A 17,651-nucleotide genomic window follows, 5' to 3' on the forward strand; every position below is an offset into this window, starting at 1 on the left:
TGCACTGCGCAACACATACCAGCGACACTTAGGTCCAGCACAGGGTTCGGAGCCGAAGGCTAGTATCGGTGCAGTGCTCCACCAAAACTAATTAATTATGTTGAGAAGCAGGTAAATATTAGCCTGGGTGAAATGTCACACTGGATGGTGTGGCTCTAATGTTCCTAGCCCTTATGTAGCTGCTGTGTCTTTGCATAGCACTCCACTGAGCCAGGTGGATCTATCAGAAGTGTTTGAATGGCCCTGTGGGTGATAAGGGACAAATATTTGTTTCTCAGATTTACTGTAGGATTAAACATATTTAAGATATGCTGCCAAAACTGTCGTGTGACGATTGGAGGCTTCTCAGAGGGCCCCAGCGGGCTGTTTCTCCACTGCTCCTCCATTACTGGATGAGCACCAGTGCCTGCCAAGGAGACTGTCGCTAGTGCATCCCCACAGCTCCTGAACCGATCATCTGCAGGCTGGTAGAAAACAGCCCAGCTCCTCATTCCCAGCCTCTTGTACAAAAGGTTCACCTGAGTTGACTTCAAATATTGGCAAATATTAAGGCAATGGACTGGTTTATCTGAAACAGTGAGCCTTATGTTCGTTTGAACAGAAACTGAAACATTCCTCCTTGGTGAGGAATGGCTTTCAGCCACTTGGATTACATTCCCTGTTTCCCTTCGGCTCACTCAGTGCATGTCTAATAAGCTGTATCTCCTTCAGTGCTGCATCTGATAGAATCACAGAATCATTTAGGTTGGAAAAGACCCTTAAGATGATTGAGTCCAGCTGTTAACCTAACACTGCCAAGCCCACCACTAAACCATGTCCCTAAGCACCACATCTGCACACCTTTTAAACACCTCCAGGGATGGTGACTCCACCACTTCCCTGGGCAGCCTGTTCCAGTGCTTGATAACCCTCTCAGTGAAGAAACCTTCCCTAATGTCCAATCTAAACCTCCCCTGGTGCAACTTGAGGCTTTTTCTTCTCATCCTATCACTTGTTATTTGGGACTGACACCCACCTCGCCACAACCTCCTTTCAGGGAGTTGTAGAGGGCGATGAGGTCTCCCCTCAACCTCCTTTCCTCCAGACAAAACAACCCAGTTCCCTCAGCCGCTCCTTGTAAAACTTGTTCTCTAGACACTTCACCAGCTTTGTTGCTCTTCTCTGGACACGCTCCAGCACCTCAGTGTCTTTGTTGTAGTGAGGGGCCCAAAACCGAGCACAGTATTCGAGGTGCAGCCTCAGCAGGGCTGAGTACAAGGGCAAGATCACTTCCCTAGTCCTGCTGGCCACACTAGTTCTGATACAAGCCAGGATGCTGTTGGCTGCCTTGTTATGCTTAGGAGAATGCTAAATAAATAAAACAGATGAAGGAGGCCAGGGTCAAACTAGTGACAACCTCTGTTAACATGAGGAGTTTGGATGAGTCCAAGAATGCTGCTTACTCCAACTATCTTGTTATTCCTTAATTGAAGTTCTAAGAGAATGACAAGATGCTGTGTAAATGTGTACAGCTGATATAAGACTCAGAATGTTTTTGCTGCTCACAAGGAGTCCCTTTTGCAGAAAAAAGACTGTAGCAGGTTCTGACATTACTGCTAGAATGGTGACAGGTTGACTGAGATTTCAGCAGATCCTTATCACTGCTGTGTACTGATTCAGTGTGATGAGATTTCCCTCTGCTTCTGTTCAATATTTACACTTTTTCCTACAAGGTCTGCTATTGCCTAATAGCTTATTTACTGATTGTTTTATAAAACCTGAAAGAAAAGTTTTCTTGGTAAGCTAATAAAGAGTAGTCATTTGTATCTACTTTTTTTTTTTTCTTTCTTAGAACTTTGAAATCTTAGTTCATTTCCATGTAAACTCTGTCGAAGAAAAATCTGTGAGGTGTTGAAAAATACTGAGCTTCGCTGTAAAGAAATGTTATTTGACTTAATGTGAATGATCCTCTGGATAATATTTAATATCTTACCTAAGTTATTAGCAGGTTATAAAGCATGTAAAACATCAGAAGACTAAATCTAAGTTAAAGTTATTTTATGGTCAAGTTAAAGATGTTCTGAGAACTTTTTACTTTCATTGCATTGCCTTAAAAACTATTTTGACAATTCATGACCACTATTAAGAATTTTATAATTTTCCTGCTTTGTTTCTTCTAGGGATTTAAATTATAATAACATGGTAGAGTTCCCTGAAGCCATAAAAGCACTCCCAAGTCTAAAGGAGTTGTGAGTATTACTGATTCTTCTTTTTTACCAGTTCTCTTTCTCCTTTCCATAAATAAAAAGAGAAAAGAAATTCCTGGATTTAAGAATGCTTGTCTCATTATGCAGCAACCTAAATCAGATTAAGCTATGCTAAGTGAAGCTATAATTAAAAGAAAATATAATCATCAGCTAGAGAGGGAACTTATTGAAAATTATTTTGGAGTTATATAAGCAAGCAATTTATTCAGGAGAACCATTAGCATAGATCTTAATCATGAGCTGGTTTTGGCCTCCAGTAGCAGAATAAAGTATTCACTGATCACACGTTTTCCTTGTCCCCTCCTTAAGAGAGGAGCAAGAAGAGAGAAAGCACAAGATCATATTTTGGTCAGAATAGTTTCTTTCCAATTAAATATTTCCAGTTTAGCTGATGTGCAGTAGACAGAAATCATACCTTCAAAGTTATTCCTACAGTTTGACTTATTCCTGTTTAACTACAATCCTATTTTTATCAGGATTGGGAATTGAGTAGGTGTGAAGAAAATGACTATTGGTTGACTCTACTGACAGTATATTTTTAAATGCTGGTTTTCTTCTTTGCTAATATCTTTAGGGGATTTCACAGTAACTACATTTCCATAATTCCTGATGGTGCATTTGCAGGAAACCCCCTTCTAAGAACAATGTAAGTTATTTTCATGCATCTATTTTTAGTCTTTAGCAGACACTGACTGTAAGAACAATGATTGAAACATGTTTTTCATTTCCCAGACATTTGTATGATAATCCTTTGTCTTTTGTGGGGAACTCAGCATTTCAGAATCTGTCAGATCTGCATTCACTGTAAGTATCCTCTCAACTATATAGTACAATAAATGGATATGAAACGTTGTGGCTAAGAACTCAAAATAACTACATTTGCTGACTGCCTCTTACCTTAGAATTTTTTTGCAGTAAGCTTTAATAAACATTGCTATTGTTGGAAATATCCAGTTTCTCTAAGAAGCTGTAGTAAATGTGCTCCTCAACCTTTTTTTTTTTTTTTTTAAGTCTTCATTACCTTGCGTAAGACACATAACCTCAGGCCAAATGCTCAGGTTCTTACTTAAACAAACTGCAGTATGTCCTAGGTGGTTTTTGAACAGGGATGTACATTGTGAGAATGTTTTGCAGGTTAGTGCATGCATGCTCTCAAAAGATACCAGTTCTGGGGGTGACGAGTAAGCAAAATGGTGTGAGACTTGAAACTTTGAACTACAAACTACCTATGAGTTTATTCCGTTTTCATATGTGTATTGATACGACTTTTCCAGCTTGATGAATTCCAGTTGTTTGCTAATGGAGGAGTAACTTATTAAGCAAATTACTAGTATAAGAGGCAGTGAAAAGTTTTATCTTTTACACACTATTTTCATATTAAAAAATTCTTAAAAAAGCAGTAAGAATGTTAGAATATCTCCTTAGTGAAAATACCTACCTGATAGCAGGATTGAATGTCACAATTCATTTGCGTGCTAGTTTACAGCTAACTTTCGTGGGGATTTTTTTAGGGTCATTCGGGGTGCCAGCATGGTGCAGTGGTTTCCTAATTTGACAGGAACCGTTAATCTGGAGAGCTTGTAAGTATCTCTTACAGAAAAAATTTTCAATAATTTCCTGGTTTTGCATCTTGTGGAGTGAATAAATATGACTGGTGGACCTGAAGAGCAACTAGATATATGTTATCTTCCTATCAATAAATGTAATTACATAGCATCCTTACTGTGATACCTCGGTGTCTCTTAAATAATTCTTTTAATAGGGTACACTGACAGCAGCCTATGAAAAGGCCATTGATACTAACACCCCTCTCACAGAACTGAAAAACAGAAAAGTTGGCCTCTTACAAAAACCAAACCAAAAAAAACTTTGGTGGGTGAATCTAGCACCCCAGGTGCTTGAGACAGCATCCTTATTCTGCTCTCACCTATGCTTGTTATGCCATCTACCATCAGCAATGCAAACATACATATATGGGCTTTTTTTTCCACAGGACTCTAACAGGGACCAAGATAAACAGTATTCCTGTTAATTTATGCCAAGAGCAAAAGGTGCTACGAACTTTGTAAGTATACACATTGTGCTTCTATCTTCATCTGCATCAAAATGTTTTAAAAGAAACTTCAATCTGATTTAAAGCAAAAGTATTGCTTAGAATTGCTCATCCTAGTAGTTCTATCAAAGCTGGAAATCTGATTCTAGTTTGTTGATTTTTCAAGTTAAGACTCATAGCAAAGTTGATGTAATGCCTTGTATTCCTAAAACAGGGGGTCCCCTTTATAGAGATGCACTGTATTTCTTTCATATGTTATGAAAGATATGCAAGGTGGTGCTGCAGAACAGTCTTGGCATCTTCAAATTCACTCTGCCACCATTAATTCTTAACACAACAGTAGTCATCTACATTCGGAGGTTAAGGGAGAGTTTAATTATAGTGCTTTGACTTTTTTGGGAACACAGGGAGCATCAGGAACTATGAGAAATGCAGATGAGGATTAGGAAGAGAATAGTAACACAAAGGCAAGACAGAAAAAGCAGTAAGGATGTGTTAAAATAAATGCAAAAACCCCCAAACTGATAAATGAAACCACTGGGAGGGGAGAGGCAAAGCCATGTTTACAAAGGATACATGCAGGAAAAGTTGGAACAAAAGAAAGTGCTGAAAAATGGAGGAGAAAAATATGTTCTGTTTTATAGAAGAAAAACTGGGGAAAAAGAATGACGAGGTAGGATTTATTTTCAAATGTCAGTTTATTTTTTGAACAGAAATTTTTAGGTTTGTTTGCAAGTCTCTTGTCTCCTTTTTTGCTGCATAGTTTCACAGAATATTCTGAATAACTCTGCTTAGGGAGGTACCAGCACACTAAATCAAAATTAGCACCAAATTCCTGCATTGCATACTCTCTATCCAGTTTATTCTAAAAAAGCAGATTATCAATAAACCTTTTTAGATTACTACTCTCAGAATTCAGGGAATACGTACCCTATGGTTTTAGGGTATGCATGTATCCAGATGCAGAGCTGAAAGCAGGGAAATAGAATATAGAGTATACATAGAAATAGAATCAAAATACTGGTTGGGAGGGATCTCATGAGCTGTTGAAGCCACTGTAAAGCTATAGCCTGTTTCTCCATTACTTCTCAGTTACAGAGCACTAGTTTTAGTTGTTAAGATTTGTCAGAATTTTGGGATGAAATTTTTTTAATGTTTGCTTGCTTTACATCACTGGTTGAATATTTCAGGAAAGTAAAAAACCCACTTCACTGAATTCAGAGGCAAACATGGGGAGAGAGAAATGTAGCTTTTAAAAAGATTACATGAATAGAGTGAATGTAAGGCAACGAATGAACATTTTACAGAGTTGTATAGGCAGCCTTATTTCTGCTGTTTGCTGACTGTTGCAAGCTTGACAGAGCAGTTACGTCTTTCTACACCTTTAGGTGTATATATGTATAATCAAAGTATATCGTGGGGCTAGTTAGGACAACTATGGAGACATCACACTTGTGATTCCCCTCATGATTTTTCTCTAAACTGCCCTTAGTTTTTCCACAGAATGTTACTAATGGGAAGATTTTTCTGCCAATCCATTTAATGGTTACAGGTGATGAGATGTTTCAAGTAGCAAAGAGTTGAACTAAACACCTTTCTCCCATTTTCTGTTTTGAAGGGACTTGTCTTATAACAATATAAAGGACCTCCCAAGTTTTAAGGGCTGCCACTCCTTGGAGGAAATGTAAGTAGAAATACATGTTGTTTATTTTTATTATCTCCTTAGTATGCTGAGTCCAAGTCTCTAGAAATTTTTTTCCTTCATGTTTGATCATAAGTTTCTAAGATTAAGAACAGAGAGAAATAATGGGACCATCTCATGTGAGGAGTGTGCTGGACGGAGAATTCAACCACTTTGTTATCCTCAATTAGCTAAGGTTTAGTTGTTCCTATGGCACAAAAAAGGATGAAGGACACCTTAATCCTGCATTTCATAGAAGTATTGCTATATGCATAAATGGAAGGGGCTTTATGTGTTTTCCTTCCTCTTGTCTCTTCCACTCTTCTTCAGTTCCCTCCAACCATCACCCTATAGTTGCGTAAAATGATTTTTCCTCTGGTCCCTGTAAGACACATTCAAAACCCATCTTTGCTTTTCCTTACTTCATTGTTTTAAAGCTTCTTAAGCTTAATTTCCAGACTCTACACAATTTTTCCACCTGCTTATGTTCCAAATGCTCCTTCTACCTCTACTGCACTCAAGCTTCTTTCCTCTTAACCGATTTTGCTCTTGGCATCTTTGGGCTTGTTGTACACGTGGTTCATTGTAAAGGGAGCTAGGGAACTGAAAGTATAATTTGACCATTAGCTCTAGAGGCATTTCTCAACATTTTCCTTTCCTAAATCTGTATTTTGAGAAATGAAAGTGCACCCAGGGTTAGAATATTCCTAAAGATTCCGTGCAAAATGAAGTAGATTTGTTTTAAATCTGTGTGACTCTTCAAAGTTCACAAAGTGTTACTTTTAGCTTGGAAGTAATTCAGTCCACGCTTAACAGTCTCTTCGAAATTTAAATGAGTTGAGAATTGAGATTGAGCAGAGGTACCATGAAAGAACCTCATGGTTGTATTAACATGGCTAATGCAAAATACTTGAACAGTTTGCCTACAAGGGGCAACAAGAAAAATCTTGCCATTGGTAAGGCTAAATCTGTGTATTAGCAGGCACCAAGCTATCCCTTGTTTGAAGTCAGCCCAGTTAGCCAATAAAGTTCTGTTTCTACTTCTTCACTTTGCAGTTCCTTACAGCATAATCAAATCCATGAAATCACAGAGGATACCTTTCAAGGACTGTCCTCCCTTCGTATCCTGTAAGTGTACATAACTGCATGCTGAGAAAAACAAGATAATGTTTTTGATTCCCATGTAAACTGATACCAGGGTTTGGGGTTACAAATCTGACTGATGACAAAAGGCCAGGTATGCTGGATCCTGAGGTGGAGCAAACCATGTGCAAAAGATACTAGCAGCAGCTGGTTTAGTCCCTTTATTTCTAGTCTCCTTTTTGTTTTTCTAGTCTATAAAGGTATTTTTTTATATATATGAATAGAGGAGATTTTTTTTTTTTGGTAGTCCACTCTTTTGCATTATATTATTGCTATGTTACTCCATGATGCAGTATTTATTGGAGAGATCCTATCTGTTTTTCTCAGGAGGAACAGATCAGTAAACAAAATTATCCCCTCACCTTACATCTCTAGGTATATGAAGATTATATAGGAACACTGAAATTATCAGAAAAAAAAAAATCCACAAACTGACAGGTGTTTTAAAAAGAATGTCATAATATAAGTCATGGTCCAGCAGCAACTGGATCTGGATTTTGAAATCCAGCAAAGCAGATGCCCTTCTGCTTGTTCTTTTGTTGTCTTCCCCCACCCCTGCCACATGTGCATTTGTCACCAAAGGGATTGTCCTGGCACCTTCAGCCCGGGAATGGGTGGTGCCGGAGCCAGCTTCTGCCTTTGGGAGCGCAGGCCCAGCTGCTAGCACCAGGGAGGAAGGGAAGGGGGGAGGAATGGGAGATGGATCCTATTCTGAGAATGAGGTGAAGCAGGATACAGCTGCCTTACCAAGGGATTTGGCTGCTACTGCACCTGGCTGACTGGGGAGAGAGGGGAAATGGGAGGGTTGTTCAGCTTTCCTGAAAAAGACATAATGTATTTGTCACCTTAGCTTTTTTCTCAGTACAGTCGCTGTTACAAAGTTTTGATGAAACTGCTAAAATAATCTCATTCGGCATTCATTGCAGCGACCTCAGTAGAAACCGTATCCATCAGATCCACAAGGAAGCTTTCACCACCATTGGAGCTATTGTTAACCTGTAAGTGGGCTATTCTGTGCAGCGACCTCCTGTCTCTATCGTTAAACTGCTGAGATAGTAAATATTTTTAGTTTAAAATTGATATGTGCCTATTGTGTGTTTCATCTGTGTGAATCACAAAACCTCTCGCTAGCTGAACGTATGCAGGGCATGCATCTTTAAAGTGCCTGCTGCACTGACAGGCATTCGTCAGACCACAGCCTCGGTACGAGACCTTAAAAAGCCTTCCTACTTCAATGAAATGTATGCTATAGGATTCTCAAACTTACTTTGTTATAACACCGTCTTAATATTCACATTTCAGAGACCTGAGTTTCAATGAACTCACTTCAGTTCCAACTGAAGGATTGAGTGGACTCAACCAGCTTAAACTTGCAGGCAATTCTGAGTTGAAAGAAGCTTTGGCAGCAAAGAACTTTGCAAAGCTCCGGTACGTTGGTAACAGCACCGCAGAGTGCCTCACTTACTTTGACAGTAGCAAGCAATGTGACAATAAATGAAGGCCGTTTAAATAATACTCACAACAAATGATCAGGCCCTTTGAGTCCTGCAGTGCCTTAATGTTGGCATATATGAAGGGGCATCTGACTATTCTGGTATAGAAGCCATTTGCAGACAAATTTCTTGGAACCTTTTATATTTTTCCTCCACCGCTTTTCAGGCAGATACCATCTGACTTTGGAGTAGTGGTTTGGGTGGTTTCCATTTGTGAACTGAGCACATCTCTCTTTCACAGTGTGGAAAGTGGGAGCAGACACGCAGGTGTTTGAATCCATATCACCATGCTTTATACATACACTGTTTATTCTTGGAGGCAAACGATAAGAGTAACAGTAATCATTCAAATGGGAACCTGGTACTGAGTTCAGTGGGAGGTGCATCAGACAGTGATTAACAGCTTTGCATTTTCAAAGATCTTTCTGCACGTTGAGAAGAAGCAGTTAAAAATTGTTTCCCATACTGTCCGAAGGAAAAAATGGAGGTGAAGATACTGTGAATTTGTCTAATTTTGCCAGCAAAAGAATCCATGTCAGTTTTAGAATCAGGCCTCAGCAGTCCTGTGGAAACAGCAGATTGGTTTTTAGGTTTTGGTCTGTGCTTGAGAACTAATGCATTGTGGGATCCTTTAGACTGATGTTCCTCCTAAATATTTACAAGAACAGAATTCAGGAACAATACTGCAGACAGTTGATATTGTAGCCTTGAGTCAGGAAGATTACCTTCTGGTCTGCTATTATCTCCTTGTTTATGTGGACTTCTTAAAACTCTGTATGTGCAGCTGTAGTTCTTCTCTACCAGGATTAATAGTATGTACTATTTCTGTCAAACACACACAAAAAAAATAGAAGAAAAAAAAAAATCTTATTTTGGGGCCACAAAATGAAGAGTGAGAAGTAAAGATATAATTTTAAACATAGTGGTCATCTGGGAATTAACTTTCTTACAAAAGAGTTATTCTTTAACTTGCTTAATTAGTTTTAAGTTTCATTTGTACAGCAACGCCACAAACACTGATCAGAATTTTGTTTGTGTTTGGAGTAGAATGACTGATAAAGAGAGCTAAACGTCACAGGATTTTCTTTGTACTCCTTGCAGCAGACAAGACTTGGATGTATCACCTATCCTTTATCTCAGTGCAAAAGTTCATCAGAAATTATTAAACTGATCCAATTTGAAATAGGTTTTTTATTAGCAACCATGACAAAAACAAGCTTCAGTTTTAGCACTGAAGTGTGTCACTTAAATATTTTCAATAGATGGTAATCTTAACTTCAGTTACAGTGGGTAACACTCCTTGTTGTTCTGCCTGTATTTCAGGTCACTCTCTGTGCCATACGCTTACCAGTGCTGTGCATTTTGGGGTTGTGATTCTTATCTAAACTCTAACGCTGAAGATTCCAGTCACCAAGATCAAGGTGCCTTGATGGATCGTGAGAAGGGTAAGGGTTAAACCATTGTACTAAACTGGCAGTATTATTTTGGGCCAGACTAGACCAAATAACAATGTATGTTGTCTTTGTATAAGAAAATTTAGAAGATGTAAATGTTTATAGGGGTACAAAAGCTGTCTCTGAAAGTGCTTAGCAGTTGCTTACAGATCGGCAGTGCCATGTTCCTTCTAAATGTGTGAAATGGATTTATCTGACAGTGTAAGATTTGCCTGTTTTTTTAAAAAAAACATATTTCTAAACTGCCAGTATTGTTTCTGTCACTTTCTGCCAAAGCAGAAAATGTTTTATGGTTCTCAGCATTTCGACCTTCCTGTTCAGAAAGGCCTTGTCTTTCCACTATCAAGGCCAGTAGATCTTTCCCCCACGATGAAGGATATTGCTGTTTTGTTACAAAGCATTGTGAGTAGCTGGGACAGGCAGCAGTAACTCAAACTGTTGCAGCAATTTCTGCACTCAGCGTTCGACCTTATGTGGCAAACCAGAACAGCTCCACTTGTTAAAGGCTTGAATGTTGGTGAAGTGTTAGGTCTTTGATCTTTCAGAGGACTACTTCCATCCTAGGCAGCTTCACTGCATTTCACTTCTTTTTTCTTTCTACAACTAACCTGTTTTTCATTTTTACTTGGATACAGCTGATGCAGATGTTCTAAGAAATGAGGAAAATGAGGAACTGGGACAGACTATTATTCACTGTACACCAGCAACAGGTAAATCCTATAATGTGCTTTAGCCACATTGTGAACTTCAGGCATGGTGTTATGCAAATTGCTGTCTGCAGAATTACATGTTTCATTCCTTGTAGCTGTTCTGTACACCAAAGATTAAATTCTACAATGCTTGGGTGAAACTTCATTTGATGACAGTGTTGTTTTGGATGAGTGGTCACAAAGATTTGGCTCAGCTTTAGACATGTAACGCTGTATTGGAGAACTAGGAGAAAAATAGAAGTTTGTTTCCATAAGCAAAACAATGAAGATTGTCATACTTCTATCTGGAGCCGGCTGTGTTTAATGCACTGCCCTCTAATTCTGCATTACTCTTGCCAAAGAGATGAATGCTCATCTATTTCAGTGAGAAGTCGGCCTGTGCTTTAAAAGCTTAACTCAAACTGCTCTCATTGGTGGTTTTAACTAAGCTTGATGTCTTTGCAGGAGAGAGGATGAGGAATGCTCAGGTTATGTGTTCCCCAGCCCTGCTATAGACTCGTAAACTGACAGCAGAGGGCTGTGACAAGTAGCTTGGGCAGGCGTCTTAAACTGCTGCAGATAATTGAGAAATGGGTAGCCTCGCTGGCATAGCAGAATTGCTCCAATTCAGGCTTGAACAGTCCAGGAGGGTTAAAAGTCTTTGATCTTGCGAACAAACATTTTCATTCTAAGCAGCCTAGTTGCTGCCCTTCTGCTTATCTTCCTCGAACTGCAAATTTCCACACATGGTTCCACTTGGCTCCTAAAGCGCTTGCTGTGGTGCCTCCTATTTCCTTGCCGTTGCCACGGGCTCTCCAGAGGATTCCTTCTGTACATTTTGTACCCTCCTGCTTGCAGAAACAGAAACACATAGATGGGGGGGAACACTTTTCTGTGTATGCTTCCAGTGAAGTTACTTCTGGATGAGCAGGGGTTTTCCAAGTCTTGGTTCATTCTCTTCTCCTAAACTGGTATTTTACATCCATTATGAAAATCTGTTCACTCTTCATCTTTTGGGCTAGCTCCAGCTTTAGTATACAGACTATCACAAGGATTTCTTGATCATAGCCCCAAAAAATTGTGGTCAGAAAGTCAAATATATTATAAATCTAACTGTAAATGATCTGAGAATTAATTTGACCAGTGTTGCTTATTTGCTTTTGATCTCCTGTTCACAGAATGAGAATTCAGATGGTGTATTACATGGGTTCAGTCTTTAAAGCTATTAGCTCTCTCTTTTTGCCCACGCCAGAGATGCTATAGCTCTAAAAGGAATGAAGAGCTTGTTTTACAAGTTCACAATTTGCCTTGTTTTTCACCAGTCCCTCCCATACTAACAACTTGTTTTCTATGCCATGCTGTCGTCTGGTCTTAAGTAGGACACTCCACCCACCATGTAAGTTCTGAATCATTGCTCATCTCGTAGATCCACTTTCTGCTTTGCCTAATGGCAGGAATGGATTGTGAACAGTGGCACTCAAGTAGCGCAGCACTGAAAGCCGTGAAATTCATCCCTCTGAGTGTGAATTTCCCCCGGTGGGCTGGGAATATTAGTAAGAGAGGAGGGTAACTTCTAACTCTGAGGATAGTTAGACCTTGGGAGAAAGACAGGAAAGCGTGGTGGGTTTTGTTTGTCCAAAGATGCCTCACTGTACAGCTACTAGAAAACAAGACTTGAAACTGATTTTGGGAGCACAGCGTTTCCTAACTAGGAAGTCGTTTTTATTTTTAAGTAGACTCAGCTTAGCAGGTATTGTTGCATCATGTGAATGTACTGTAAAAATTATTCTGGCAAGGATGTCTTACTCTGGAATATCTGCAAAAAAAGGGATTTTACTGCTGATTTTACTGGTCTGATAATCCAGTTAGCACCATTATTTCTTGCCCAGAAATGAAGCTTGCTTGTTTAAACAAACAAAAAGATTATTTGACTTGTCAGTTCAGTAATTTCTGGAAGTTGCTTTAAGCCTTGGGAGATTTTTACACTGACATTTAATGGTTCTCCGCAGTTGCTCAGCCCATGTTAGGGATGGGTTGTACTTACCTTTCACCTGCCTAAAGGGAGGGCATGAGCTGCACAGGCTGAGTCTGGCCTAGAAGCTCCAGCCTGAGGTGCAGCACAGTTTGGCATTTTTCTGCTCTACCTTCAGCTCCCAGAGTGACTGACTGCAGGGAGAGATCCCCAGCTATTGTGCTTCGGACAATTAGCAGTGCCTAATGGGGATGTAGGAGAGGTTAAACTCTTCTAATTGTTACTTAAAATCAGTAGGATTTCCCTATGGAATAAATAGCAATTAGAAGGATTAGAAGGGTAAGCAGTGGTAGTGACCTTTTTTCCTTGCCTTTCCTCCTATTATTTTCCTTGTTGGACTTTTTTTTTTATTGTTTAAGCTTTTTTAAGTGGCAAAAGAAGGAAAAAAAAAATCATTTTCCCTATATGACTTTCCGAGCTCACAGTGCCTTTCAGTGATGAGGGTGGGGGAAAGGGCTTGTGATGAATAATCTTGTCCTTGTTAAAGCTGATGAAATTGAATTTGTCGTCTGTTTTACAGATGTTTCTTGTGACAAAAAGTTACTCCAGAAGGCATGTTTGTGGATCATTTTTTGAGAGAACATGTTACTTCTAAAAAATTCTTTTCCCCTTACAAGTCAGTTGTGAACATGTGCTTTTATTATTAACTTTTTTTATGAAGTATGAAATCTAAAGAAAATAAAAAGTATTTAGGTGGCACCAATAAAAACTACTTTGAGTAGCTAAAAGTTAATTAAGCTTGTTTAGCTTGTTTATACAAAGTATTCTCAAGTGACCATTCATCTCAGTAATTATTATTTCAGGCATAATTAGTAAATAGCTTCAACAGAATAGTTTATTTTCAACTGACCTATTTAGCAGTTCAGTTGTGTACTCTATTCATGAATTAATGAGGAGTGCTCTTGTAATACCTTTTGAAAATCTTGCTTATTAAGGCATGATTTTTTTCCTAAATTGGTTGTCCTTCTGTTTTGTTTTCTTCTAGGTGCTTTTAAGCCTTGTGAATATTTATTGGGCAGCTGGATGATTCGACTTACTGTCTGGTTTATTTTTTTGGTTGCTTTATTCTTCAACCTGCTTGTCATGTTAACAATATTTGCATCCTGTACTCCGTTGCCATCTTCCAAACTGTTTATAGGCCTGATTTCTGTCTCTAACTTATTTATGGGAGTCTATACTGGTATTTTAACTTTCTTGGATGCTGTCTCTTGGGGAAGATTTGCTGAATTTGGCATATGGTGGGAGACTGGCAGTGGTTGCAGAGTTGCTGGGTTTCTTGCAGTCTTTTCATCAGAAAGTGCCATTTTTTTCCTGATGTTGGCAGCTGTTGAACGGAGCTTCTCTGCAAAGGAGATCATTAAAAAGGGGAAAAGCAATCGCCAAAAACAATTTCAAATTGCAGCAGTTTTTGCTTTCCTGTGTGCTGTGGTAGCGGGATGCTTACCACTTTTTTATAAAGCGGAGTACTCAGCATCACCCCTTTGCTTGCCCTTCCCCACTGGAGAAACACCTTCGTTAGGTTTCACAGTAACTTTAGTGCTCCTGAATTCATTAGCATTTTTGCTAATGGCTGTTATCTACACTAAACTGTATTGCAACTTGGAAAAAGAGGACCTCTCCGAAAACTCACAGTCCAGCATGATTAAGCATGTCGCTTGGCTAATCTTCACGAACTGCATCTTTTTCTGCCCTGTTGCGTTTTTCTCATTTGCACCATTGATCACTGCGATTTCTATCAGCCCTGAAATCATGAAGTCTGTTACTTTGATATTTTTCCCGTTGCCTGCTTGCCTGAACCCAGTCCTGTACGTCTTTTTCAACCCAAAGTTCAAGGAAGACTGGAAGTTGCTCAGGCGCCATATGACCAGGAAGAACGGAGCGGTAGCAATTGCTGTCAACGCCCAAGGGGGCTGCGTGACGCAGGATTTTTACTACGACTGTGGCGTGTACACCCATTTGCAGGGTAACGTCGCCGTGTGTGAATGTTGTGAATCGCTCCTTTTATCCAAGCCCGTGCCCTGTAAACATTTAATAAAATCACACAGCTGCCCTGCGCTGGCAGTGGTGCCTTGCCAAAGGCCGGACGGCTACTGGTCGGACTGCGGCACCCAGTCAGCTCACTCCGACTACGCGGACGAGGACGACTCCTTCGTGTCGGACAGCTCAGACCAAGTGCAGGCCTGCGGCCGCGCGTGTTTCTACCAAAGCCGAGGATTCCCTTTGGTTCGTTACGCCTACAACATACCGAGAATGAAAGACTGAAAAGGCTTTTTGCCATCAGCTGTTCTAATAAAGAGGTATAATGCTTCGTAGACTGTTGCCTGTTTTGACCTTTCGAGCAGGAAGCACTTTTGTAATCATCGTTTAGTGTCGTTTGTAAAGAAGGGAAGCGGGCGGTAACTTCTTGAGCCATACATTTAAAAATAATTAAACAAATAAATCAATTGCCCTGACTGTAAATAATTGGTAAACCAAATTTGTTACCCAATATTTTTACTCTTTCCACACAATAGTGGTTTCTTTTATACAGTTTTTTACATGCTGATGGTGTGTTTCCACTTTGTACTCCAGTTGTACTTTGCTTCTGCTGTTGGCGAGGTAAGTTCTGTTGATTTTTTTTTTTTTTCTGCCAAAGCACAATATAAAGGACAGCTGTTAAATATTAAAGAAACTATTTTTAAATGTGACTTTTCTATAATTAAGCAAAAACTCTCTTGCTAGCTTTGTATAGTGTATTCAGCATTGAATCTCAGGATGAATTTTACTGCAGGGCCAAAAAAGGGATTAATTCTCCCATACGTAACTGTGACAGCAATATAGGAATATCATGTTTGCTTTGTATTTCAAGCCAACGTTCAATTTTTAAATAAGGTTTTGTTACAATGAAGCACTTGCAATCCACAATATCTGTAGACTATGAAATAAGGATATTAACAGCTGTCAGGAATAATAGGGTTGAAAACATTTTTCCAGTGATGATGCATTACTTCAGGTGAACCACAGCAACTTTCTTCAGTATTATGCAGTGGGGTCACACTGTTGGAAGGAATATCAGTGCATCGGGTGGCGTTAGCAGTGTTGTCAATGTATACAGCTCACGTCTTGGCAGGAAGACTGGCTAATACTCTGCAGCCTGTTGAATGTTACAGCACCCCAATACTATCTATGAATAGACTGAGATTTTAGCAAATGGAGGGAAAGCAGAAAGCGATTTTGCAATAAAGAAAAGCATTTTTCCAATTCTTTTACTGAGGGTGAAGTACACTGTGCAAAGTCACTGATTTTCATGTAAATCAGTGCAGTATTTTTAAACCATTCAAGTCCTGAGACCCAGATGATTTAAGTACAATCGGTGATCCATTTATCTATATTTAGTTTGAAATTTGATCGATATAAAGTTATGAATGCGTGATTAAATAATTATGTATGTTTCTTGAACAATATGCTAAATCAAGAGCAAATCCACTGCCATCCCAGTTACTCTGGAGACATTCTCATTAAGATTTAAAGCTAGATTGCTGTTTTGAGAATTAAACTGTATATACTGTTCATACAATGAATTTTTATCTTTGTATTGTAAATTATTTGATAGAACACATGATGGGAAATGTGGCTTCAGTTCATTTTGTTAATTAAAGCTACCTCCTAAACAATAGTGGCTGCCAGTAGCAGAATGTTTAAAATGTGGTTTATATACTTTTTGCATTGTAAATAGACGTGGTTGTATATTGTCACTGTAATAAAAACAGAATCCTTGTATATCAAAATCATGTAGTTTGTACAAAATATGGGAGGATTATTTACTGTATGCTGTTAATTTTGTAAGCCAAAATATTCACACGTAAAAAGAACAGAGAGGACAACCAACTGAGTTGTTAATCTTATATTTACACTCATGAATATTACATCTGCAATTAGCATGGAATGTTACACTGAAAGCAAATAAAGGGTACATGAATATTGACTGTTATTTATCTCTGTTTTTAAAAATTTAAGGCTGAAAGTGGTGCACATGTGAAATAATTGAGCATAAATAACATGTCATCTGCTCCCTGCTACATGTGGTGAGAGTTTTGGAAAAGAATTACCTGAAAAATAAGGAAGTTGTCAGTTTACAAGTGGATTTATGATCTTGGGCTAATGCTGACTCTTGGCATGCAAAAGGTTAAAACCCTTCAGAGAAGTGTTTGCCCTCTTACAAAGCAATCTCTTTATTAAAGACGTTATCATGTATTGTGTTTGAGTTAGAAATGTTTTTAGTATGGATTGGAAAATCACACAGATAATGATTTTCGGTTTGATACTATTTCTATGCTGAGAGTTGTGGGGTTTTTTTAAAGACGTATTTTTGTAAGAGTCCTAGTCTGTTCCACGTTCCCTCTGTTTGCCAACCAGTCGCAGGTAACGAGAATACTTCTAAGAAGAATACTTTGCAAAATAGACAATAAATGTCAGCTGCCGTTTCATAATCAGTAGGGAAGGAAATCCAGCCATCAAGCTTCCGGAAAGCCTGTTGTGTTCTCAATGTTCTCGAGTATGGATTTATTTCTTGTTTTACAAATGAGTCTTCGCTTGAAATGCTATTAAAATGATCAGACGTGTGATCTATTTGGAGTTCTGGTATTTCATTGTACATCAGAATTTTTGGAGTTGCAGTTATGCTAATGGTTAACTCTTAATGCAGTCAGCCCAGTGTCTTCCAACACACGGAGGTTCTAGCTGCTGGTAGAGGTGAAAGAATACAGAGAGTAGCTACTAAAATCAACCCGTCAAGATGCAGGGATGCTAAACTTGCCTGTCTGATCACCACGTGCCCAACACCTACGGACGATCACACGAGGAGAGCCCAGAGAAACCCAG

At 39.1% G+C, this 17,651-nt stretch overlaps 1 protein-coding gene across 1 annotated transcript in view; it reads left to right on the plus strand.

Annotated features, from left to right (window-relative positions):
* LGR4 (leucine rich repeat containing G protein-coupled receptor 4) overlaps nucleotides 1-17,399 on the plus strand; it is an 82,533-nt gene extending 65,134 nt beyond the window's left edge. Inside the window, exons 7-18 of the mRNA XM_074841956.1 lie at nucleotides 2,160-2,228; nucleotides 2,821-2,892; nucleotides 2,979-3,050; nucleotides 3,758-3,826; nucleotides 4,240-4,311; nucleotides 5,918-5,983; nucleotides 7,037-7,108; nucleotides 8,050-8,121; nucleotides 8,426-8,551; nucleotides 9,940-10,061; nucleotides 10,706-10,780; nucleotides 13,777-17,399. Of these exons, the coding sequence (XP_074698057.1) occupies nucleotides 2,160-2,228; nucleotides 2,821-2,892; nucleotides 2,979-3,050; nucleotides 3,758-3,826; nucleotides 4,240-4,311; nucleotides 5,918-5,983; nucleotides 7,037-7,108; nucleotides 8,050-8,121; nucleotides 8,426-8,551; nucleotides 9,940-10,061; nucleotides 10,706-10,780; nucleotides 13,777-15,053 (2,164 nt within the window). The 3' untranslated portion in view covers nucleotides 15,054-17,399. The remainder of the gene's footprint in view (nucleotides 1-2,159; nucleotides 2,229-2,820; nucleotides 2,893-2,978; nucleotides 3,051-3,757; nucleotides 3,827-4,239; nucleotides 4,312-5,917; nucleotides 5,984-7,036; nucleotides 7,109-8,049; nucleotides 8,122-8,425; nucleotides 8,552-9,939; nucleotides 10,062-10,705; nucleotides 10,781-13,776) is intronic.
* The last annotated feature ends 252 nt before the right edge of the window (nucleotides 17,400-17,651 follow it).

This window comes from Strix aluco, chromosome 16 (genome assembly GCF_031877795.1).
Source record: "Strix aluco isolate bStrAlu1 chromosome 16, bStrAlu1.hap1, whole genome shotgun sequence".
In the NCBI taxonomy this organism is placed as follows: domain Eukaryota; kingdom Metazoa; phylum Chordata; class Aves; order Strigiformes; family Strigidae; genus Strix; species Strix aluco.